This window comes from Lepisosteus oculatus, chromosome 23 (assembly GCF_040954835.1).
Source record: "Lepisosteus oculatus isolate fLepOcu1 chromosome 23, fLepOcu1.hap2, whole genome shotgun sequence".
Lineage (NCBI taxonomy): Eukaryota > Metazoa > Chordata > Actinopteri > Semionotiformes > Lepisosteidae > Lepisosteus > Lepisosteus oculatus.
The window spans coordinates 14058006-14084733 of record NC_090718.1 but is presented as its reverse complement, the minus strand read 5'-3'; the positions used below and the strand labels follow the sequence as shown (position 1 = coordinate 14084733).

At 40.0% G+C, this 26728-nt stretch overlaps 2 protein-coding genes across 5 annotated transcripts in view; both read right to left on the bottom strand.

The window, feature by feature from the left end:
* The window catches only part of nrgnb (neurogranin (protein kinase C substrate, RC3) b), a 48041-nt gene extending 26842 nt beyond the window's left edge, over positions 1-21199 (bottom strand). The window contains exons 1-5 of one of the 4 annotated variants that reach the window (XM_015337460.2): positions 21147-21199; positions 18824-19019; positions 17858-17928; positions 16533-16666; positions 12192-13290 (exon numbers count right to left, since the gene is read on the bottom strand). In XM_015337460.2, coding sequence (XP_015192946.1) covers positions 12192-13290; positions 16533-16666; positions 17858-17928; positions 18824-18977 — 1458 coding nt within the window. In that variant the 5' untranslated portion in view covers positions 18978-19019; positions 21147-21199. The other 3 variants (XM_015337459.2, XM_015337458.2, XM_006642215.3) reach the window with 3 other exon arrangements.
* Positions 21200-21330: 131 nt separating this feature from the next.
* On the bottom strand, positions 21331-26356 carry LOC107075644 (sialic acid-binding Ig-like lectin 12). The gene is made up of 6 exons (XM_015337461.2): positions 25524-26356; positions 24025-24363; positions 23501-23812; positions 22672-22989; positions 22225-22296; positions 21331-22046 (listed from the first exon to the last, which is right to left on the bottom strand). Exons 1-6 carry the CDS (start codon positions 25564-25566, stop codon positions 21952-21954), a joined length of 1179 nt encoding a protein of 392 aa, XP_015192947.2. The 5' UTR covers positions 25567-26356; the 3' UTR covers positions 21331-21951.
* Between the last annotated feature and the right edge of the window lie 372 nt (positions 26357-26728).

The following is a 26728-nucleotide window of genomic DNA, read 5'->3' as shown; positions in this document are numbered from 1 at the left end:
TTGTATCAGAGAAACCCCTAGACCCCTATCTATACTGGATTTAAGGAACAATAACGTTTTTTTTTTCCATTCTAATTTATGTGGACTATTTAAAAGATTTGATTTGGAAAAAGCAGCTCAGAAGAGTGGCTCGCTCAAAGACCAGTTGTAAATCACAAGCCAGGCCCGAGGTATTTATCATGGAAAAAGCACAAAGGCACAGCAAAGGCAACATTTGGACATATGTCGAAGGACAAGCCGCAGAATGTTATAGAAACAGTAACACTGGCTGAGTACCAGTGCATATTTTTTCTCCTTCTGCCCCCTGCCCCACACACCCTCCTAGATGCAGCATTAATATTAAAATACATACATATCTCTGTCCCTGTAGAGTGGTACATCATTCCTCTCTTTATTCTTGCTATTAAAATCAGCCCTTCCCTGCAGCATTTGCCTTTTTCAGATATTCACAGCTTTTGTGCCTCTCCCCCTGCTCAATAAACAAGGCTCTTTATTGCACTGGAGGACTGTGGAGTTCTGTGAATCACGGGCAATAAGTATAATTTAATTGGAATCATTTTTTTTCGCCCCTCTCCTTTTTCTGTAGCTAGGCTCTGCTTTTGATGTTTTATTCATCAGAGCCCTCCCTCCCCTCCCAGCCGTGCACAGTTTTGGAAGGAAAATAAAAACCTCATGTATTTCAGCTTTTCCTTTACTGTGCTCTCAGTAGAATACAAGCTGTTCTTCATCTCTCATTTCCAAGCCATCTTTTTTTTTTGTGAGGACTGTCTCTTCCCTCATTTAATTGGCGGTTGAGTGGATTCTACTCAATTTCAGTTCATTTAAAGCATAAAAGCTGTACATAGTCAGCTGTGGCTGGAAAAGGGTGCCATACAGCCTGCACCATTTATTTCTTCCACACTCCCTTCAACTTGCATTGAGATGAAAAAGTAGCAGGACTTTGCTATTGAACCCTGAAAATATAATCAGCAGGGATGTGACGAACACAGGTGTGTGGGTGTGACTGCAGACAATTTATTTTATTGCCCATTGTTCTAAAATCCACTGTTAATATAAAGAAAGAGCCGCAGTCAAGAAATGTGGTCCGATTTGCAGAAGAGCAATGATATCCGACTGTGCCCATCCTACGCTTTCAAAATGTAATTTTCTAGGAAAAAAAGCCACTGTTATTTGGATATACTGTGAGCATGCCCGTTATCAATAAAATCATTTAAAAGTTTTTCCTCTGTTTCATGCAGCTGAGTTATGTGTTGCTTCTATTCTCGGCCCGTGCTCGCTCAGAGGGAACACGCCCTGCTGTAGAAATGACCCTCAAGTACAGCTTCTGCAGAGGAAAGAATATACTGTATCCATTACTTTTCATTTCCACCAGAATAAAAACAGAACTTCAGCCTAACTCCTGTCAAGTTCAGAATACATAACATGCAAGCTCACTGCAAGCTGGTAAAGGCATCAGCAAAATTCGTAGGACTGAACTAAATCAGAAAAAAAGAATCAATGCTTATATAGTGTAGATTTGCAACAATCCTCAGGCCACATAATCACAAATCTTTCTAGTGATGGAGAGCTGCACAGTTTGGATGTAGGGTGATGTTCTTGAATTGACCTCCCTTTTTTTCTATCAGAGGGGTCATTGTGAAATGAGCAGAGTTTGGGAATGGCTTCACTCTGTCCGACACACCTGCATGGACAACACCACCGCCAAGCACCTCCCACACTATAAAACACACAGACGGTCTCTGTGTCTCTCCTAGCCCATTCCTCTGTTTCAGCTGCTCACCTTTAAAACATCCACACTTCTCTGATGGCACCTATCACCCGAATGACCAAAAGCAGCTCCTGATGGCTGCAGTGCAGAAAACAGTCAAAGATCAGATTCTTCACACTGCTTTTGTCAAAAAATGGGAAAGAGAATTTGGAAGAAAAATCTCCCTTATTAGCTCGGACGGTTCTGTGACAAGCACTGCCTGTTGTTCCCATTGTGTCGGTAGGCAGTCTTGACTGTTCAGACATCACACCATATGTGTGGGTGTCAGCGGGTCTTTTGCGATAGCTGCAAAAAAATATGTCAGAAATTCTGCTTCCAAGTGTTCACATCTCAAGTGCAGGCAGCCAAAACCACAGTGATGCATTAACTATTTCCAATATGGAGCACAAGCACTTAGTTGTCAGTCTTTGCATGAATACTTTACAATCATAAAACCCTAAGTGTCTTTAAGTAATTGTAAATTGCACTACTGTCATTTTCAGACCTGGAGAGAAATTAGTTTCTTAAGGCAAAAGGCTCCGGTATTTGGCTTAGGAATGAAACTCATTTAAACCTTTCTGGTTTCTGTGATATTGTATACACCCCTTCGATGCAGCTACAGCTGTGTTAATTTTAGCATTCTAAAAATAGAATGGAAGAGCACAAACTCAATTTTATAGCCTCAAAATGTAGGGCGACTTTATGTCCAATGATAAATTAAGCCATGTGTTATGATCATTGCTACTGAGAATAGCAATGCTACCTTACCCTTTTGAAATGTATCAGGTCAGTCTGGAAATGAAGCCGAGGGCTAAGCACTTGCAGAGTGAAGGTGGCCTATAATCGACAAAACTTTCAGGCTTTAGTTAGGAAGTTAAGTAGGCCAGTAGAAAAAAAGAGCTCTGCATCTGATTTAGCAACACCTCTGAAAACTGTCAAGACTGAAATATCTGTGTTGGAAGAATAAAAAGCACTCTGCACAATAACATTTTTCAGAGGGTCAAGATACATTTTCAGAGGAAAGGGTATCACAGTTCGGGTGTTATACAGCCGCTTCTGGATGATCCAATTTCCAGGAAAAGAGATCTCATAATTGCAATTACTGGAAATAAAAATCAGAATTTGCCTGCCAGAGCTGCGAGTCATAAACACCAACATTTTAAGATCATCATTAATGCTCCATTAATTCAGTTAACAAAGAGAAAAGATCTTATTTCAACTTCTCTGCTATAAACTGAAATAACAGTTGGACTGTCGAGTTACACCTTCGGGGCAAAAGGCATTTAAAGCTCATCAATCCTCTGCTTAATCCCAAAAGTCTGGGGTTTCCACACTGTATTCTTGTGCTTTTATTTTTAGGAGGTCGTAATCTTGATCTCAAAACTACCACCATAAAAGCCTTTAAAATTGGTCACAGGGTTCAATAACATCATATTAATGATGCAGAATTTGAATCGAGTAGGTGGTTCTCATTCCACCCTTTAATCGAATCCTTTAAGGGAACAGCTGTTATGTCCATGTGTGTCGAGTATACAGAGACACATACAGGTGTGAAGGTCAGTGATGTCAGTGACAGCAAATAAAAAAAATGGATCCAAAGAGCACTCCTTGATGCTCGGCTACCTGTATTGTAAGGACTCTCAGGAAATAAACTTTGCACTTCAATGTCATGACTTGTTTGCCGTCAAGGTCATTTGTCAAGTTAGTTGTGATCTTGGCACTGTTCTGCTGGAACGTTTTCCCATATTAACTTCCCTCTGGACTGTAAAAGAGGACACCATGTAGCCTGATGAGGCATGGCGATCCTTAGTATCCCAGCATTGCCTTTCCTAGCACCAAATCTCAAATCTTCGTTTCTATTCTCCTCTGAGACTTGTGCATGCGTTACAGAATTCCTTGACAATGTGCAAATGCAAAGTCAGACAGAAGACGTCTGCAAGACAGTAAGCAGGAGACGTTAAGGGAGCCAGACACCTGACTCCTTTAAAACCAAGGCCCCCCACTTCAGATCAACAAGCCGCACGGTCTCAAGTTCACAGACTGACATTTTTTGGTGAGTTTGGATTTTTACAAAAACACCCAGCAGAAATCCCCCTCCCCTCCCACATCACTGATCACTTCATCTTTCATTTTCTTACTTCAAGGAAAACCAAAAGTGGGGAAAGAAACAGAAGGACTGCTTTCTCTGCTGCACTTAAGCTGGTTAAAACTTGGCTTTCATCAGTTTATGCAGCCGCCAATCTAATCAGAGTCGGGCAGGTTGAACGGAGCCCTTACCTAGGAGAGTGTCACAGGATCTAAACGACTCATCTTTCACATCCCAAACAGGCTGATTGACTTAATCTCGGATAGAGTCCTGCTCCCCCTTGTCCTTCAAACAAACAGCAGGGGTCACATTTATCATGTACATGTCAGCATACTCTGAAGCTTTTACCCTGCACAGCCACGTCTTGTGAAGCGCGAGCAGGCAGATCAGGAGGCTAAGACCACCTCACACATGTGCTCCGTCCACTTCTGAAAAAGACAACGACCACTTATGCATATTGTAAACACGGCATGCCTTAAACCCTGTCACCACTTCTCCCCGCTGTTATTGTCTCTTATCATCTTAAACATGCCTCAACCAGGATTTCTGGAAGCCTTCAGCTTATGCGATTGCAAAAGGTTATGGGAATTCTGTAAAACAAAACTGAGCTATGGTGGGTCCTGAGCACACAGACAGACAGAAAAAAAGATCCTGGAAAATTTCAGAGCCCAGGTCCTCACTGTTTTCAGAAGAGAACCCCCAGGAGTGTTTGAATAACTACACGTGAAAGATTCTACAGGACTAAGGTCATATGATAAATAAAGGATTGCCGAGCCTACTGCAGGATATACTGGCAGGAACTGATTAGAGGTTTTGTTCCAAACTTCTATAACATTTCTACATCTGTCCTACAAGTTTTCCTTTAGTCTAGCTTCAGTCTAGCTACGGATACTAAATTGTCTTAGAAACAAGGACTAACTTGCAATTTAATGAGCTCGAAAAAACTGTTACCGTGAAAGCTGGCTCTCCTTATTAACAGCAACATGATAATTCAGCGGGAGGGCTTCAGATCCACTGAATGCTGGGATATGTCCTGGAGAGCTCCAATAGGAGGGATGGACTCATTCCATGATGCTTGAAAACACCACGCACCCCATGACTGCCATTCTCCAGAGATAATTAACACTGTTTATATTAGCTACAGTGCTTGAAGAAGACATATCTTGATGGATATAAATTGGTAAACATGAATAAGTCTGCAAACGAAGAAGCAATTTTCACAAGCATATTAAGTACAGCTAATATCTCCCTCTCATTATTACTATGATTATGATGTAAGATAAGCTGTAATTATCCTGATGCTGTGCTCAAAAAGCTGAATACCTTTATGCATACTGCTGCCTACAGACTATAATTTATTAATTGTTTCTTTTTCCGATTGGCTGTGGGGTACACATTCCTCTTTGCCACATGGCCTTTGAATATGGAAAATCACAAAAATACTTCTCCATAAAGAAGTATCCTTATGTATCTTCAATCACTGCCTGAAAATACTGAACACGTCAGTTCCTCTGCGACTCTTCAGGTTTCTTAAGGCTTCTTAAGACTTTTACGACTGTAGCAAAAAGCATCGATTTCATCAAAGGTATAGTCATTTATAAAACATCTAGATAGAAGTACTTAAATTATGCAGTTACTTAATTAGACCAACCATGTAATGGAGAGCTTAGGGAGACCAAAAAACAGAAGACACTATGCCCTTCAGGACCTGACTCCTGGTTTAGAGGATGAAAAAGTAACTTCAGGTAAAGAAATGAGCACTCATTCCATAGTGGAATGCTTTATTATTGCAGAGAATATTGTTCTTCATGGGCTTCATCAAAGCCCAAGGCAATAATGCACACTAATATACCCAGTACGCTTTGAGAATGAGAGATTGCAGATAAGTCTACTTTCAAAAGAGGCTGACTGAGAAAGAAGAGATTGGGCCGCGTGACTGCTCTCTCTTCTCATTAAAAACACTCTCAAGCCAGCATGCATTGCAGCTCATGGATGTTTCTCGAACTCATGCTAAATTTGGGAGTGTTGCAAGGTACAATGGTAAACAGAAAATTCCACACGGATACTCAAAACCGGGTAAGGTCAATTTGCGTATAGCAAGGGATTATTACATTTTTATTAGTTTCAATTTGTTAGGTTAAAAAATAAATAAAATGATAGTCTGTTTCTACAAATGGAACGTATACAAGAAAAGATTAATTATGTGCATTGCAGATTATATGTATTACAAGCTGTTTAATCAACCATCATGAAGATAGAGAGCAAAGACTCTCGAGGAGCCTTAGCCTTTGAACACGCAGACTGCAGATGGCAGACTTATTTCCCCACCAAATTCATAATTAGCCAATTAACCTGTAATTACTATTTCAGTGACTCACACTGAGCAGCACCAGCCCTTTGGGGAGGTACCTGGATTTTCACCAGAGTTCATTGGGGAGGAAGTTGCATCTTCTCCTGAAACACACAGCATGCCTGATGACTGAAATTTTAAGTAGGCAGCATTTGTCTGGTCAGTTATCATTAAGCACTTAACTCACTGAAGCCTTCTCCATAGGCTTTAGTGAAAAAAACAAGACTTTATTTACAGATTTCAGTCATGTTAAACACCTCATCTGAGTTTTCAGTTATTAAGTTAGAAACAAATTGTTCAAATCATTTGCTATGTCTTTTTCAATTTATGCTAGTGTGAGGTACAGGAACCTGGTATTACTATTTACTTATAAAATTACTTTAAATGTTACCTTATTTTTACGAATTAACCAATTACTTTCACCACTTTAAGAATCGTCTTAATGAAAATGTCCGACCTACTGTACGTCACCCTTTACAATATGTTTATTAAAAATGTTTCCCTGCTTTTCATTTTTACACAAACATTTACAAAGCAAAACAAGAAGAGGTCTCTAATGTCTCAATCCATATCAGCTCTCAGTCTGACATTAAAATCAGACTGATACCCTAAAGTCTGGTTTAAAAGAAGCTTATCTCAAGCAATTTTAAAAGAGGCTATGCATGGTCACTAGTTCTGATAAGGTTACATTAAATAAGGTTACTGTAATTAAAAATACCAGTTATTTGGGTGTAACTGGTGTTTCTCTGCTAATCAAATGAAGACAATTACTTCTATATAAAATGATTAATAAATAGTAGCTTCCACATTTATACAAATCCTTATAAAGTTGATTAGAAAAGAAAATGTAGGCGTACATGGACATTTTTTAATTTTGAAAATATAATAGGTATGTGTGAACAAGGAGCCATGCATATATCACTAAGATAGCCAAATAATTACATACATTTGTGTTTGTACAATGTTAAACATTTATCCATGCTCTATAAACATGTGGAAGATAAATTAAATGAATCCATATTTTCAGCTGTGCTGGTTTCAAATAGGATCAGAAGGTCTAAGGCGAAAGATTATTATTATTCAACAAACACTATTATAAAAAAATCCATAAGACATCCCAGTTTCATCTGTGGTGCCGCTCACCAAGACGTTCAAGGCCAAAGGGATATTCTCCCCCTAGTGGGCAAGCAAAAGAAGGCTTTACTCAATCATGCGAAACACTGATTTGGGAGGTCAACTCGCAACATATGTGTGATAAAAGAACATCACCCTTTCAGTGAAGCACAGAAAATGAATCGCTTCTACTTTAATGTTGTTTTACATCCTCTGGTTCTGACATAGAACTGAGGGACAGATAGATTCCAAAGTTTACTTGTATATTTTAGCCCCAGAATGGTGGTGGCTACTGTTAAGAAGCTCAAGAGGGGTCATTAATTGGACCTTACAATACAAAGTGAGCACCAAATTCATTGAGAAAATGGTAAAGAAAAAGGTTCTGAACGGTCTAATGGTTGAATATCTCTCAGACTTTTAATGCCCATTTAAAGTTACTGGTTACAAAAGGAGAGTACACAAAATTCTAAATGCTTGGGTATGAACAGATCTGAACATAATTCATTTAACTTCTTTTGACAACTATCCTGTTTATGCATATGATTTTGAAAGTCATAAAAGTCTGTAGTTATTTACCTGAACCAAGAAAAACTGAATGCACACCTGGATCTTTATGCTAAATTAACTTTTGATTGATCTAGGGTATACATGAATTTGTAGGCTGCTCTGCCTTGCTGCCTGTTGTGTGACTAAAACACATATTATTCAAACAGAAGTAAAAGGAAGGTGTGCAACTGGAATCTTGGCAGATAACCCCTTTCTTAGTAACACTAACGATATCAAATACATTTCACCCAGTTCCATTCTTGTAGCACGGCATCCAAATATAGCTGCCTAAGATCTGATCAGAAGCAGGCCACCCTACAATCATGCTGTTTGGAAACTGGAAGAACATCTGAATGAACTAAGCCATTTACACAACAGCTTGTTGTCATCCAAAAATTGCTTTGTATCCACCTGAATGAGTACACATATCATTAACAATTCCTGGCACCGGCACACAACAAATCTCTGGTCCCACCTTGACAGAAAACAGCAATGCCATTTTAAAATGATTGTATGCGACTTAGATATATACTGATTTAAAAAAAAAAACAACTACGGCAAAAGTTTAGAAGGTTGACGCTGAAATGACTAAGTAGCTAAGGGCGCAAGGCAAAAGGGTAAAAGACATTTTAAACGAAACAAAGAAAGACACCAATTCAAATTCCTAGCTCACCACACGGCAACTTACAGAAGGTATCGATTGTAGCGATTCTCTGTGTTGTTGCTGTTGGTAGGTAACACCAAAATGTGATTACTGAGTGCCTGAAATTGCAAAGGAAACAAATGAAAGGGTCCCACAAGGCGGCTACCTAATTCAGCGACAACATGCACCTACTTGCAGAGTGACGTCAGATGACAATTTATTTCTTAACTCCGTCCGAGAGCGTTCTCTGCACTGGCAGAACAGCTGGCTCCCTCACTGTGAAACAGTGTGTCAGCCTCTGCACTCTTGTCTCTCAGAGAGGAGAGCAAGGATTGGTACTGGTTTCCATGGCAATACTCTCCTATGAGTCCCTCTCCTATAACACCCCCACCCCCCAGTTCCCTAAGTGGCAAAAGGGACCGGGAGGCAGCGCTGTAATGGAGCTATTCTGGGAAATCGTCAATCAAGCCTCCACCTGGGGTAGGGAGGCTGGGAATACGAAGTTACCTAATTGGTTACCCAGCTTTCGCATCTGTCTGAGCTGAGACCTGGGCAGGCTGTGTTGCACAGCAACAAGCCCTGGGGGCAGCCTGAGTTCGGAAGAACAAGTTCAAGACCTCCCCAAGCACACCAGAAGAGGAAGAAGCAGCAGTCTCACAAGAGATTGTTCGAGGATGAATATAATTACCATTAAGCTGTTTTTGACAAAGAAAGAAAAGCATCGTTAAAGTAAAGGTTTTTCCAGAGAGCACATAATTCATTTAAATGTAAAGAAATGAAAGAGCCCGAAAATTCAAATAAGTTCAAAGGATAACCAAGTGACTGCTAGCCAGAGAAAAGAGGCAGAGACCAAAGGAAGGCTCCGTCTGCAAACAGCCATGGCACAAACATGAGGTTCTGTCATCCTCTGCATAGCTGGCCAACAGGAAATGGCAGAAGCCATAGGGAGATCCTCAGGGAATGGGCTATCCTGCAGTGAACTGTCAACAAGTGGATTGTCACATTCATGAAAAACATTCACACATGTAGCGGATGGCAAAAAATCAACAGACCGGGCAATCTTTGCTGTGAAGTCAAATCTGCTTTGGATAAAAGGTTCATCATATTGGTGCAAACAGATGGATATGGAAACACTAGAAATTATACACCTGGATTTCTGTAAATAATATACGTTTCGTGAAAATAGGGCACCTGCTTGTATACACTCAGCAGTTCAAACACATATACCAAGATCAGGTTTGCTTTAATTTCTTAAGAACTGCCAGCTTATGAACCAACAGTTTATGCAACATTCTCCTCTGTGAAGCAAGACAAAGCACATGGCTCTGGGGAAGTGTATTAGTTTATGCACTAAGTATTTGACATTTGGCAAACCTACAGGGACCGCAGGATTGCGTAACACTGTTTCACCTTGTCTTAGACAGTCCAATATCTTAATTTTGAGAAAAGTGAGCAAAACAAACAAACAATGAAATTATCCTGCTCACTGAATTCTCATCAATCCCCAGTTAAATTAAGAAAACCAAACATTTTCTCCATGTATTAAAATATCCCATTACAAGCGTTCCAGCATTTTTCAGTGCCACGAAGAAGTCAAGCTATTTCTGGGATGCTTTCCATCAGGGCACTCCTGGGACCCAGGAAGCAGTGACAGAACGCTTGGCAGTTGATTACTGAAATCTTCGAAAACTTCCATGCTGGAAGACAATTCTAGACCATCCTTAATTCTCCATTTGAAAGAGAAGGAAAGAAAAAAAATATGGTACAAATATTTGTTCGTAAGCAAAATAATGTACGTACTGCAATGTGTATTTTTTTATTTGCATCATTATCCAAATATTCCAAGATGCAACTACTTAGTTGCAGTTTAGCACTGATCTATACGTTTTCCTCTCTGAATTTCAGATCAACAACTCAAGACTACCTGAGTGTTGAGTGAAGACATAATTTTTACATACTATACCAAAGATAACAGAGTAAGAAGAAAACCACAAAAAACTGACACTTGAGTTAAAAAGTCACAGATCTACCACACAATACATGGGTCCTGATAAGGGAAATGAAGAAATTGCTATCATGGGATACTAGTGAAAAAAATCTAGAACCTCAGCATAAAAATGAGTGACAGGACATGCATATTCATGTTCGCCTTGCACTGTCTTTGAACAATGCTTCCCTTTTTTTATGTGTGGGGTGGGCAGGTTTCAACATGCCAAATCAAATTACCTTGTCAGCAAAGTGATGCAATATGAAAAAGAGAAAAATCAATTTTTTTAAAAGTTTAATTATATTGGGCAAAGCACAGCAAACACACCAACCTTTCAGATTTGAAAACCAATTAGCAGAGGAAATAAACACACAGTGAAGCCATGATTTCAAAAGCCGTTCATTTATAACCACCACCAGTGGATTAAACCTTGGCCACCTCCATTAAATAACAGTTGTACAGCAATTTAAGGCACACGCACACATGGGTGCCAATGATTCAGTGAAGAGTCAAACATGTAACAGTGCATAAATACATACAGATTTCTCCCACACACATCAAATAAATTTGTTTCTTAATAAATTAATGGTTTTATATTAGTGAGAAGCACAATCCATGGTAAAAAAAAAAAGTTGAGAAATGAAATTCTGAAAGCAATTACTGTAAAACCTGAAATGTACACTCCATTAAAGATTACCGACGGAGGAGCCTGAATTAAGACAAATAATTGATCATGAATGGTTTACTCTGAATAAAAGGTGTTCATTTTACATAAAAGCAAGTCTGGTAAGATTTATTTATAAAAATAAAAATAATCCTGAATGGAATTAATGTTATTGTCATTAGTACAACGGAAATATTTGATAACGATAAAGAAGGGTATCATCAATACTTAAATGTACATTTCAGATTACAATAAACCAGAATTCTGAATTGCTTAATTCTGGTAATCCATAATCAAGAGCCCATGTATTCAACACAGGCAAATGTTATACTTTTGGTTTTTGAAGATCAAACAGCGTTATTGGATACAATCAACAACAATTTACAGTCACACAATTGTCATGCAATGTTTAAAGCGATTTCTCCAAAATTCAATCAAAACATTCCCATTGACTGTACTGCTTGTATGTATTATATAATAATAGTCATTAATTGTTTCTCATTATTTTCGAACAGTCTTTGCATTTGAAATCAGGTTTTGTGGGAAAGTTTGAGTCAAGCCCACATTTTGATTGCTTCAGATACAGTATATTGAAACGTATTCACACACACTGCACAATGTTTAAAAAACCCAGAACACAAGACCAAGTCACTGAGATAGTCTTTTACAAAATCAGAACACGTCTGTGAAAATTTCCAACTCTTATATATTGAATAAATAAGCAATTTGTAATTATGGATTCACTATTATAGCAATAAAGCATAACCTTCTTTTAATAGTGAATAAATCAGAATGCAAATTATGGATTTAGACAAAAATGAGTGCCACCAGGGAAACCAAATTTAGCTGAAAAGTAATACTGGAAAAGTTATTACTGATGATGTGCTGCTGTAATTAAATGCCCTTTCATAATTGCAATTGACTATGACATGATTTTATATTCCCAAAGATAATGAAGTAAGGCCAAGAACACAAAAGAACTGACAGTTGAGCCAGTATTTTCAAGACTAACAAGTTACTTGGTCTTGAGAAGGTTAAGGAACAAATCACTATACCGTTTGGTCACCTCCCTGCTCGGTGTTTAGGTCCTGTCCTCTTTCACCTTCATCCTCATGCTCCTCTTGATCATCTTCACCTTGTCTGGTTTCAACACCATCTTCCTGGGCTTTTAGCTCTTCTTTTCTGCCTTTTAAGTGCAAATCTTCGTCCGTTAATTCTGTTTCCTTCTGACTGTCTTCTTGCAGGCTTTTTTCTTCACTCACCGTTTCTTTCAAGGTTGACTTGGTATCTTCATCTGGATCCTCATCTTTCAATCCTTCCTCTTCATTGTCAGTTTTATGGTCAACGTCCTCATCAACCTCCAGCTTTTCATCTAGGGATTTCCCTTCTGCCATGTCCTTAAGTTCAGGGGTGACTTCCATAACCGTTTCCTCCAGAGCCTCATCCCCTTCTATTTTGTTCTCCTTTGGGGCAGATGGAGAAGTTGTATCTTCATTCATCTCAAAATTTCCTTCTGCACGTTCCGCAGCTCCATGAGAATAGCGCCCATCTGCAGAAACCCAGTCTTCCTCAACGGTATCGGGTTTAGCTTCTGTCCTGGCTTTGCCCAAGTGCGTTTCCTCTACACTGGAACACCCTGGGTTTTCCAACTCTTCCGTCTCGAGAATATGCTTCTCGCTTGCATCAAAATCCTCCCCAAGTTTGTCAAGGGCTTCAACTTGGGATTCTGTCTCCCCGGCATCTTCTTCTTCGCCCTGAGGAAGAAGCTGTCCCTCTGGCTTGGGGCTGTCTAAGACCTCAAGAGCACTGAGATCACCTGGGCTGAAAAGCACCATATCTGCTGGAGATCTGTTAGAAAAGTACACTTCACCTGGAGTTGGATCCACTGTCTCCTCATTGTATGCGATTCCTTTCAGTTCCTCAGCACAGATATCCACATTGGCTACTCCACCATAGGGGAATTCATGAGCCGGATCATGACCAAGTTCAGCTCCACCGATATCTGCGTCACTCTCATCGACTCCCTCAATTTCTGCATCCAGGTCTTCAGCAAACACGCTGGGATATACAGATGTGATGGTTGGAACCTGAACTTGTTCGATAATTTCAGGATCATGAATTTCAAGTGGTTCCCCATCTTTACCTGAGGTTTTTCTAAAGGAGGACATTGGGAATAAAAACAAAGGTTAACAGCTCTTTTCAGACTCTTTTTTTCTAACACACTGCATTATATTTCATACAAACGCATGCTATTTTTCATCTTTGCATTTTATTTTCTCTTTTTGATCTTGTGAAGCCTGCACAATTTTTAAAAATATTTTGTTTTTACTGAATGAAACAATTTTACTCTAGTGTTACTGTACTGTATGTTGTATTCCACCACTGTATTTCAATTATCAGGTCTAGAGAAACCGTAGTGGAAGTGAAGATGTCTATTTACTGGCAAAACATTAAAGAAAGTTCTCCCCTTGCACAACATAACATTTAAGCACGCACACAATAGTATGTTTTTGCTGGAAAAGGTCAAAGGTCAAAGTTATTACAAATATTTCTGGGTTTTCTTAAAAAAAAACTACTGATGACTTAAATTGAAAAGACTCCAGGGAACTTACTGAAGTGAATCAAGAATGCTTTCTTTTATGAAAATACATTAAATACAAGAACACAGTCAATGCTATATAGAAACTCAATCTAAAGAACTTTTTTCCAGTATTAAATGATCATTAGATACTTCTGTACCATTCGTGAGAAAAGGATGGTCTGTACAACCTTTCTTTGAAGAGGAAGAGAATATGAGTGAGGCCTTTGCAGTTTTTTTTTTATTTGATATTGCTATTGCTGTTTGCTGTTGCTTTTACAATTTGCAAAACCTCAAACTAATGTACTTAGTTCAGAAATATATTTACACAGTAGGAATAACAACTGGCAGAGCCTTGTAATTGTCGTGACACTCTTTGCTCTAGAAACAATGGCAGCATCTTACAGCTTGAAGGTTGTGGGATGTCTGTCCCTGGGATTTGTGTTAACGGAGCCAGCCTAATAAATACTACGGCTGAGACATCATTACAGTGCCAAAACCAACTGAGACTCATGCACTCACACATACCAGCACACACTTGGCAGTTTAGTTTTTTTAATTTGTCAGAATAAATATTTTTCTATAGCAATTGCACCTAATGAATTACTTATACAACAGATTTTCATCCTTGATCCTGAAAAGCCACAAACCAAAAACTTTTATAGTCCACCCTAAATCATGTATGTTGAAAAACTTTGTCAATTTAAGGGAACTCTTATTAGCAAATGCTAAAGATTCTGTTCTAGGTTTCATTAAACCAGGGGTCTCAAACTCAAGTTCTGATGGCCTGGTGTTTCTGTTTTTTTGTTCCAGCTAAGCTCTCAGTTACATAATAAGTCTAATTAATTAAATGTATAATTATAATTATTCAAACAAGGCTTCAATGTGTTTTATAAGTAACGGTGCAGTTAATTAAGTATTCAGTTGTGGAAATCCTTAAGCAAATTCAAAATGTTGAAATTATAGAATAATTATGTTAATTGCCTAATTGATTAATCAGTTTGGAAGAAAAAAAAGCAAAGATGGTATGCAATTTAGGAAAGGAGTTTGAAATGTACAACACCAGAAGCTTCAGACTTGTGCAAAAGGGTTTAAGAGGGTTTATTTAACACTCTTCTTAAGTCTTGTGCTGCTGATGATTAAAAAGAGATATAAATAAATGTACTGGGCTGCTGGCCTTCACGGCTGCAATTGAGACATAATGTACAATAAGGTTACACCTGTTCCAAAGATAACATGTTTCTAAGAGTTGTACACAAGCTGTCTGGTACCAAAATTGGCATGGTAGTTTCTGTAAAACTGTGCCTTGCTGTACAGCACAGGCAAGGTTGGCTTTTAATAATTCTGCTTACTCGGCCTGTTTAAACATTTCACTATGCCTCCCCCTTACTGCTTTCTTCTCCCTCTCCAACATAAAGGAATGCACCCACACACCCTTAGACAAACAAATAAATAAATAATAATAAACACCCACACACTGTCACCAGCTCTGATTACAGAAGCGATAAGCCTAGCCCTGAAGAAGCTACTGCTCTTGGTAATTATGTTAATATAAATTTATATATTTACATCCTCTAGGTGTAATCAATCATCTCGGTGGTCTTACAGAGGAAAATGTATTTTTTTTGTTACAATTGTAGCTGCTCTTTTTTTGTCTCAGAAGTATCCTCCTTGATCATAAAAGACCTTTGATGTTATTAGAAGCAAAGGGCAGGGAGAAGAGGAAGATAAAGATACCACAACATACAATAAAATAGTTCAGATGAGTACAGTGATTGTTACGAGTGTGAGGCAGAACATATAAATATGGATTTCACTGCTTGCTGCTGTATGTTTATAACTAAAGCAATGGTGAAGCTGTGGAGTTTGACTCCCCCTAGTGTTGAGCTACTCCTGCTAAACCCTTGGAAGAGCTTGTTATTAAGCAGAACAGCAGAAAGACACAGTTGTCTAACTGGCACACTGAACTAAGCATTCAACATTCGTTTGCTAAGCAAATACTTGCTTTTAATCAAACAGACTGTTTTGGATTACAAGATTTTAATAAAACTGCAGTTTAATCATTTAAAAGAATGGAGCAATCTAGTGGCCTTCTGTTGGAAAAGTTTTACAAGTTATAAATTCAGGAAATTCTCTTTGATAAGTACTTCCATTTCTGTTGCAAACCAACAGACGAAAAAAAAAATAACACTAGTTCATAACTAAGTGGCTTCCAGTCTGCATAAGTCAGCTGACTTGGTTTCTCTATAACCCCTCACCCCACACACACCTGGTAATGGACAATCAAGAGCAGGTAATCAAATTTAACCCGCATATCTTTAGCATGTGAGAAAATTCTAGATTACTGTATGTGGTAAAAAAAAAAACAAGCAAATATGCAACCTCCAGAACCTGGGGATGCAAGACAGTAGAACAACCATTCATTCTTGTATAATGAGAAAATCCAGATATTAATAAAGCTATTATGTAAATACTGTCATTGTGAGATTTCAAATTGTTTTTGTAAACCGAGGTTGGAACCAAAGCCAAGGTCAGAGCTAAATATTAGACTCGTTTAGACAGCACTTGAACTGAGGAAATGTGCCTCTTATTTGCATCCTGCTATTTATATTAATGCAATGCTGTTTTGTAAAATCTCATTAAAATGAAAGAAAATAATTAAAGGCTTCAGCCTTGTAGAAAAATCACATTTATTCATTCAGTTGAAAATAAATACTGTTTGTCCCTCTCTTGCGTCTTCCTTTTCATGCTAACGGCAGTAGAGCTGGTCCTGTACTGTATGTCTGGCCTGTATCCTGAGCAGGTAAAGCAGACTCACTCATTGAGGTTGGTGGTGGACGTCTTCAGTTTCTTCACTTCCTGCCGTGCTACATAGCCGCGATAAGTAGCCTGGATCTTCACCGCAGCTTCGTCTTTCTCTGGGCTGTCATTAGTCTTCCTCTGATTTTCCTGCTTGATGTGAAACATAAATGAGTTAATAAGGTCTCTTTAAGGTTCTACCTGATAAAATCACTTACTGGTAATCTGGGAATGCAGTGTTAAAGAACAAGAACAAATCTACTTTTTGTCTATGTATTGTTATTCTAATATTGCAGCGGAACTTCAGTCTGTTCCGTATTCTGCCAATGGTCTTCTGATGCCTGTGAACAACATGGGATTGTCCAAGGAAGAGATGAGGGGGTTTTCTGGACAAGTGAACCTCACACAGCAGGAGGTGCCCTTCATACAGGCTTGCAAATCAGTTCAGTTCAATTTATTGTCATATGCACAAGTGCAATGAAGTGTGTATTTGCATGTATGCTCCAATCCAAAGAATACAAAGACATTAAGGAAACACCAAAAACAGAAACACAGAACAGAAGCAGCAACAACAAGTTAAATAACATACATCTTAGAAAAAAAACCCATCAGTGTCAGCCAGTGGTAGGGGTAGAGTTCAGAAATCTGACAGCTTGTGGGAAGAAACTGTCTCTGAACCTGAACGTATGTGTCTTTATGTTCCTATATCTCAAAAATAAAACAATAGGATGACTGGTATATCAACTTAAATCAACTCACTGCTACTTACTGCAGTGATAAATGTAGTAGTTCATATCTTAAAGAATTAGTTTATTCCTAAGAGCTACAATATATTTGTTACAACATCTTAAGAGGATGAGACAGACACATGTTCACGAAGATCAAACAGGAATATACATCTTTAAGGACTTTACATTTTTAACTGTGAATAGTTAGTTGGTGTTTTTGCACAGCTGTAGATTGAAATGAAAGAATTTGTGAATATTGTTATTTTTCCTTTGTCATCTTTGGGGGGAAAAAATTAAAGTCCAATTTTAGGATATGCTGCTTGTAAAGCCCTATAATACTATTACTATAATGCAACATTCCTCCCTCTTGTGGCTTAAAACAATCATGCACTTCAACAATTAATTTTCATTTAGTGAAATGTGTAAGCTATGTGTGAACCCTGTCTGACCACGTAACATCTTACAGATGCAGAGAATTTTATAACCGAAAATTTGTACAGTGAAAATCTGCAATGTTAGGAGCTCACCAGGCTGAGAAGCAAAACACAGCAAGCATTGATTTCATTCTGGACATAAGAATGGGCAGGATAACAGTCAAGCATTTTAAGAATGTTACCTTAAAAGCATGGTTGTTGTAAAATCTGTCTTCCAGTCTAGCACTCCATTCAGCTGGATCCAGGCCACTTTCTACGAAAAAATGCCCATACAGTTTTCGAAGCAACATCAAACTTTGGGATTACAGCAATCGTAAATACTGCATAAAATCCATATCCCAAACATTCATATACTCAAAGGGTAATCTGGAAGTGAAAACCATTTGTTTTTCCCTGCTTGGAAGAACTCTGTGTTTTACTCAGACAAATCACATTTTGCTTCACCTGTCCAGAACTACTATTCTGCAGGGTTCCCTTTTCATCTCTGAAGCCTTGTGTCAACCATTCTTTATGAGCCAGCATTTCAAAATTAACTTTATGGGTCCTCTACTTGACATGAAAATTGCATTTTTCCTTTCAGTTTTTCTCAGCTATCACATTTATTTGCAATATAAACATTGATAGATATGCAAGTTGCCGTTTATCTTAGTTTTTAATGCACACATTTTCCATATTGATTTGGTTTTGCTTGTCACCCTGTCAGCAATGGTGTGGAATTCTGACCTCTTAGAAGATTCTGCACCTGACAGCCCCTGTTAAATACACTGTGTCAAGGTTACTTCTGCTTTTACACAATGCCACAAATCTTGCAGTAATGTGGGTCTGCCTCAGTTATTAACAAACCAGGTGACAACAAAGAGTATCAAGCACCTTCTGTGCAGCTCAGACCGAATGTCTAATTCTTAAAAGACAACTTTTTTTATGAAAGACATTTTTCATTACCTTAGCTTAGCTTATGTTTTTTGGTTCTTATAAAAAAAAATACTTCTTAAATTTATAAAGAAATAAGTTTCATGTTTCTGAAAATCTGACACAACCCTTTCAGTTGTCTGGGTGTATGCTTCCATTAGTGAAGGAGCTGGTGACGTTTAGTCAATGCTTAGAATAACAAGCACCTAAGAAGTCCCATGAAAGGAATGAAAGATTACCCTCTCGCTCTTTAAGCAGGGCTTTGAAGTACTGGGCCGCATAAGCAGGGATGTCCCTGGGCTGGTCTCTCAGGACCTCCCTAGCCAGTCCCTCCAGGACGTTCCCGAATCCACGGGGAACCCGCAGGTGAGTGTTCGAGAAAGGCACAGACATCCCAACTCTCTTCTGACTGAAAATCGGCACAGCCCTGGAAACCTGGCAAATTCAGGTGAGACGCACAGCTGTTGAATTGTGTTTAAAAATCAAATTTCTTTATTTCAATAAGTTCTCTAACTGGCAGACCATTGAGATAGAGAACATCGTCATTTTTTTTCCTCATTAACACATTTTTGTTTGTTGGCAATGTCTTACCATCTCACTGAAGCATTTGTTGGCAAAGATCTGTCGTACAGAAAAAAAAATCCCAGTTTCAAAGAAACTGCAGTGATGATGAGACATTGCCTCTGCATGATCTGGTGGTGGGAAATTGTCAGCTGGCTCATTCCATGATATACTGTACGATGACCTATATTTCCACTTCTGTTTTACAGTTCAACCCTTATCTTGACCTGATCTTCACCTTTTGTTCAGAACTTATTCTGCCTTCTCCCAGGACAGTACCTGATCACAGCCGTTAAGGACAGGGAGTGTGGTAACAATATACACAGGTTATGTATTGGGCAGGTGTTGCTAGAGTATCCCAGGAACAGCAAGCTCTCACATCTTCAGATCACTCTTGTACTTGTGCCTCAATGCACACAAACTCAGAGGGTTTTAATATTAGTCAGTCTGCAGCCTCTCCTAATAGTGATTTTAACTGCTTAGGTAGTGCTGCCAACAGTAAAGACACTCCAACTTAAGTTGTTAAAATGCTGGCTTTTTATTTAAAAAGGTAATTGTCATTTACAGTACATTTGACTGGACTATGGAAAATGGCATCCATAACCACACTGATACTGTCTGATGCTCAGTGAATTTTCAGGATATTTGTCACACGTTTTAGGCTGGTTATATAGAGTATACAAGTCTATGTAAATAACACTGCCCATTTTAAAATGTACCTGGTATAAAATTAAGAAAAATCAAAAAGCAGAATAGTCACATTATACAAGAATTAGGTAACAGTTGCCATCGCATTGTAATATACAGAACTGAATTTATTATGCTCAAAACTTGATTGACTAACATTCTGAGTTTTTCCAACAAATCCTAAGTATCTACATACAAAGGCAATTGCTTAACGATAAAAATTAACAGGACATATGGCCTCATAGCTAGTAGTATTAACAAATCTTTAACAAACTACAATACAGTATTGAAAAATGCAGTTTAAGGCTTTTTATCTTTTTCAACTGACTTTCGAAATAAAGCAACTTGAAGCCTACATATTGCACCTGACCACAAAAAAACACATCCTTTTTTATTTACATTTATATCTAAACTAATGTGATAAGGCTGTCTTTATCTCGATTGGTCACACGCAAGATTCAGTTTTACAAAACATCTGAAATTAGCAGTTAGCTCGACTCGACAGCCCTGTTCGTGTGATTGGTCTAGCATGTCATTCTGCATTAAGCTAGAGACCCGCTGATAATTTGCTTTCATAAATCATTTTTCTGATAAAATGCTGGACGAGGCGGTGTTCCGATATGCACTTGTGGAATATATATTGTTTTATGCTGGCAGAATCTTTTCGACGTATCCATGCCTTACCGTGTGTTTGAAAACCACGCAGCGCAAGTTAGTGTTGTCTGTCGCTGCTAGGCAACGCAACAGTTTGAACCCCCTTTCTAAGGCGGCTCTGGAAGGACAAACTTCAGAGAAGCGCGATCGTTCACCGACCTCCTTCAGAGCAAAGCGACAGACCAAAATGATTTTTATTTTAAAGATAAACTGCCTTTAATACATCTTTACAACGGAATGGAGGGTTTGCACAGTATTTAGAAAGCATGGGTTAAAGTAAGAAAACCTGATATCACCTTTCCCACTATTCAATGTGATCTTGAATACAAAGAAAACGAGAAAGCTTTTTTGTTTCTAGATAACAACGGATGCGTGTCTCAGTTTTGACCCAGATTAGAATCGATTGAAACAGCGGCCTTTAATGTCAAATACCACAGTTCATTACAGATTTCTGTTCTCGTCGAAATGCACGTTTACTTAAAAGAGGATCACCCGTTAATTGCAGATCAGCGTTTAACGTTCAACAGACAAGTGGGGGTTTAAAGTTGTACTGTACTTAAAAAAAATAAAATAGATTAAGCCGAATAGATTGCCACAGGCAGCTATCTACGAGGAAAGCAGCAACTGCTCGGATGAAATAATAAAATATAAGTTTTGAACCTGAACAGGTGCGAGTTACAGATCCCGCGATTTCCGTGGCGCCAGAGTTTCACGCCTTTACAGGTCTTTGAAACTTTCAATACTTATTGTACTCAATTTACGTTTGCTTGCGTAATTAACCCAGGTGCCACAGATCATTTGCAGCAATTGCCTGAACCCAGATGTCATCATTTTCTCCATTCATCAAGATAGCTCTGGTCGCTTCAGCATAACACCTACCCGAGTAAATAACACAGCCCTGAGCGGTTTGTAAAACCATACAAGAAATGGTGTTAAATAAATGTGACAACTTTTATAGAGAACAGATACAGATATACGTGACTCTGTGCCTTACAGTAATATAACTTCTTCTTCAAAGTGCCGCCGTTTGTTTCAGATTTAACCAGCGCCGCTCGTAACTCAAAGTGAAACCAGCTTTGTTGTTGGCTTACATCTAAATCTCATACTGTAAAAGGTTAAGAAAACTAGAGGTTTCTACAGAAATTACCCGTTCATCTACGTAGGGAATTCTCTGTATAGAATCGTGACATTTTTTATTGAAACCGTTATGTTATCGTTATAATCAGGCGTGCAAAAGAGTTTGTAGATTTTACTTTTAAAATGTAAAAAAACACTTCCAATACATTTATTGCAGCTTGGGCATATTTATCTCAATGAGGCATGAGCGGCGTGGAAGGTCCCTCAGAAAACGGATCACGTTTATCAATCAGTCTGGGGGGCTTCGTTATTTTTTTTCCCTTCGGTACTCAAGAAGTCAAGGCCTGTGAAAGAGCCCCGTTCGTGGTTGCTGCTGGCTCCCAGGAAGTCACGGGGCTTCGCCGGTCAGTTTATGCTGAGGGAGGGAGGCCATGTCCTCGGTGCACTGTGGTTTTGGCACACAGCAACTAAGACGGTGAAGGTCTGTAGAGAAGGGGGGGAGAAATTGACAAGTTTTATTACAAGTTTAGTTTCAGTTTCCCCCATCTTTTATTTCCGTTAACTTTGAAAACCGAGGTATCTTTCACGCAACCGACGCTCCATCAGCGGCCCTGTAGACGACGACGCCAACTAACACATTTGCCAGCCATCACCCCCTTACCTTCAGTGTGTTTTCTGTAGAGCAGCAGACTGGACACAATAAACACGAACAGGGGGTATGTGACCCATCTGACTGGAAGAAATTAAAAACAGTGAATATGGTGTTATCCTTTTCTCTTTTACAAGTGGAAAGCAGCTGACCTCTTAAATTGCAGTGATTGGGCGGGGGGGATGGTACAGGATAGTGGCTATGAGCTCAAAGAAGGAGGCCAAAATTCACAATTAAGTTTTTTTTCAAGAAATTCCAGAATAAACCGAAGAGTAAATTGCCTGTTGTACACACTGGTCTGATGGCAGCACCAGATAATAGACAAATTCAAACAGATTGGCTGTGCAGGAGGAAGAGAGATCCCCCCCAAAACTAGCAGCTCAGAGCAGCTCACCTTCAACCGGGGCCACCCTGAGCGCGAGAGGGACCTGACTAGAAACGGCATTTTTATCCCTGTACCTTTCGAGCTGCCAGACGAGCGAGTGGAAACGTAAATTTCCAGCTGGCGCGAACCGTAGGAGTTGTTTGCTGTGCAGCGGTACGGCCCCTCATCCCCGGCCCGTACTGGGTGGAGCATCAGGTTGGCACTGTTGGATCCATCTGCCAGCTTGGCGCCGCTGGGATGGTACCACTGGACTAGGGAAGCAGGCCGGCTCTCCACCTCACACAGCAGTTCCAGGAAGGAACCAGGAGGGGCTTGGAGCTCATTCCTGGAAAGGACCCTGGGTAGGTCCTGGTCAGAGGAGCGGTGGAGGACTGTCTGGTTGGTGGGAGAATCTACAGCGGCACAGACAAGAAAAGAAATCGTCTAGGACCATGCTTTCCCTCACGAGAATCAAGGGGATGGGTTATCAAGAAGCAGACAGAAACAGGCCGCGGACTGCCTGAAGCGGCAGAGCAAATAGCAAAACTCCCAGCCTCACAATCATCTCTCAACGGGTTCATTCCTTGCCTGTTCAGACACGAAGTATGACGTTTATGAAATGAGAAAAAGCCCTGTCTATAAGCCTGACTGGAAGTGTTGCATGTAAAAGAAGAACTGTCTCATTTTTTGCTTGTTCAGAATATCAGATTCGGAAACCAGCCCTTTTGCTTACCTGTCACCTGGTCACCCAGTGGCTCATTTTGGTTCCTTTTTGATAATTTAGAATACAGAGTTCTTCTGCAGGCCAGCAAGGTTGGTACTGATATTGTACCTCCTCTGCTACTCTGAACATTCAGGCATCTGTCAGGCATGTTGTATAATTTCCAAAGACGTTTTAGGTCATGTACAGTGCGCAAGTCTTACATTTCACACTCAGCTGAAAGGCTGTGGATATGGGGCTGGGCTGCATGCTGTAGCTGACCGCACATGTGTAGTTCATCTCTATGTCTTCGGCTCGTGGGGAGATCTGTAGTCGGCTGGTCATGGAGACCCCTCTGTCCTGGTTCCTTTCAATGGGACTGTTTGTCACATCCTGGGTCACCGGCGAGCCTTGGCGCTGCCAGACGACGCTAATGCCCCCAAGGTAATCACCGCTGACTTGGCAGTAGAGGAAGTCCTCTCTTCCTGCGATCACATCCACTTTGGTTTGATTGAGAGCTCTGATTTTGGCAGGCTCTGTACAAAATCGGGCATAAAACATTCAGGGCCTGTCCTCCTCTGGTGCTATGGACATCTTAAGATAAAGACATCTTGTTACAGGGACAAGAATGATGCGGAATTTGTTCCTTTGTCTATTCGCCAAAAATTGAAAAAGCCTTTTCAAACCAGAGTTTTAGGCAAAGTGCAATGAAAGATACAAAGCCAGTGTACAGAAGGGTGTACTTTACCATAGACCACGAGTGTCGTCCAATTTCCTCTGCCTTTCCTTGGAGTTGTTGGAGACGGCATCATGAGCTCACAGTGATACTTCCCAGAATCCTTCAGAGTGAGTCTAGGCTTGTGTAGGGTGAAGTTGCATACAATCAGGTTTCTTTGTGGATGGGAACAGGATATCATTATGTTGCCTTCAGTGGCATTTTTGCTCTTCATATCCTCTTTGTACCACTTCCCGACTATGTTTGAGTAATTTTCCATGGGGAATCTGAATACACACTGAATTGTACATGACTGGCCTTCGATGGCATGAATTTCTGTGGACTGGAAAAACAAATAGCTGGCAAGGAGGCCTGTAAGCAGATATAGATGCAGACAGAAACAGAGAGTCAGTAGTACAATTTAGTGAGAAATTGCTTCACCAACTGATTTAAGGGATGTTGGACAGATTGTACAAAACCAGAATGCAATTAAGTCAAAATTCTGGTGTTAAACAGCCCTACTTTTGTGAACAGTGCCTTAGGATCTTTAAAGCCCGAGAAGTGAATGTTTCACCTGAAGCCTGGCAACTCCTACAGCACAGTATCCCAAGTCACCTTACTGGGATATTGGTTTAGAGAGTCTGGTCCTGCTTACAGCTGTAACCTGGTTTTCCTTGGAGGTCTCCCACCCCAGTACTGCCCAGGCTCAGCCTTGCTGAGGTTCCGAGACCCGTCAAGGTCAGGTATTGTAGTTCATCCTGCGAGAAATCTTTCGATGAACTTCTTGTGCACCTAGTGTTAAATTTGGATGAGAAAAGTGAGTTTCTTTCTCTACCGGTGTTATCTCACTGAGGGCTGAAAATGTTCCGTCTTTGTAAAAGACAGAATGAGAAGCTGGCTTAGGCTTCTTCATGTGGGTGATAAGAAGGATCTGATACTTGAAACAGTAACCCTTTGAACTGGCTCATTCCTGCTTCAACTGAGTTTCTTCCCAGCTCCAGTTCAGAGCAGTTTTAACATCTCAAAGTCCTGGTCTATTTGGTAGGAATCCCTAGGAGGGCTGATCGACTGAATGGACAGTTCTTACTTCAAGTATCTTTTACATTTTTAGTACTTTTTTGGAATTTGATCAATTTAAGAGGGAAATCCAAGTACCCAAATTCTTTTTGGTATCACATCGCTTTTCAAAAAGTCCCTACGTTTCCCGTGCACTGCCCACAGATTGATTTAATTTCAAGAAGCACCAAGACGGGACCCATTTATCCCGAGACATTAGCATTAAGGGCCTTTGCCGACCCCCCAGCACATCTGATGAACAACTGCAGGAGTGGATTCAAACTACAAAAGCAAATGCATATAAAAAGTCAATTTAAAAGTGCATTGTAGTGCTTTGGCCTTTGTAAGAAAAGCAAGTCTCTTGGTAATGATATGTGTCACCCTGTTGTCTAGTTCAACACGGCGGGTGTCCAGGATTTAGCTGGAGCCTTCGAAGATTAAATTCTTATGAACAAAAACAAGTGCTGTCAGCTTACCTGAGCCGTGCAGAACCAGAACCAGCACTATGGCCAGTATCATGACCCCTGCGGCTAGATGCTGAAAGGGGAGCTTTCAGAAGCTCTGTCTGAGCAGGGGCACTTGCTGGCGCTCAGACCTTCAAGGTGCATTTGAAGGCGTTCTGACAAGAAACGTCTCTCTTGAAGGAGGGCTTGGGGAGGAAGTGGCTGGGGACCAGCGCTCGACTCACGTCACGCAACTGACCAGGAGGAAGCCTGCTGGTAAGCTCAGAGGAAATGTCACGTCTCTCTCATGGGAACCTTGTCTCTCAATCTATGAGCATGGCATCCTGCCGAACGTACACAACTGTGACAAGCCCCAACACAGGTGTCTTCTTATGGCAGTGGTTCCCAATCCTGTTCCTGGTGACCCACACACCTGGTGGGTTTTATTCCATCCCACCTTCATCAGATATTCATTAGATAACTGAGGCCTTACTTGATCCAAGAAGTTGCTTCTGTTGAATATTTGCATTTTGTTTCTAGTCGCAACTTTGGGATTTTATTTCACTTGCTGTACAAAATACAACAGTTCAAGCTCCGGCTTGTTTAAGAGCTGGGAACAAGTTAATCTTATCATGATCAAGTCAACGAAGGGTTTGACTGTGGAACTGAGGGCTCGGCTGGAACAAAAACCAGCAGGTGTGTGAGGCACCCGGACCAGGATTGGGAACCAATGTCTTACCGATTGCAGACACGGCTGAGGACTGCTGCAAACCACATAATAATCTCAGGGCTCCCGTTCGATTATAGGTAGGAAGTGATCTGTGTATGTATTCTACATCAATTACAACATGTGCATGTTCTCATGCTTAAGGGGTCGCCTGTGGTTTTATCTAGTTTTTGCTGTGTTTATCTAGTTTTTGCTGTTTATCTTTTGGTTTTAACACCCCGCTGAGCTCTCCCAAGCTACCATGAGGATACTAATGATATACTGTACCTCAGTGATAATTCAGGCTGCTCTGTGGGACAATGATTTCTGTGTGTTTCTATTGGGATGACTTTATCGACCATGACCAAATTCATTCGGTCATGAATTGACACAACGATTCAATGGTGTAAGTTTTTGGCGCTTTTTTCACGTCTAGAACAGGGGTCTCCACCCTGGGTGCTGGAGAGCCCCACTTTTACAAGTTACCCATTTGCCCAGTTAGACCTGTAAGTGTTGTTCAGTTAAGCAACTT

Coding starts and splice junctions, on each gene's coding strand:
- LOC107075644 (XM_015337461.2), bottom strand. CDS start 25,566: ATGATACTGGCCATAGTGCTGGTTCTGGTTCTGCACGGCTCAG. Junction 24,364..25,523: donor TCTGGTTCTGCACGGCTCAG/GTAAGCTGACAG, acceptor ATCTGCTTACAG/GCCTCCTTGCCAGCTATTTG. Junction 22,990..23,500: donor CTTTCAGCTGAGTGTGAAAT/GTAAGACTTGCG, acceptor GTGCCGCTGTAG/ATTCTCCCACCAACCAGACA.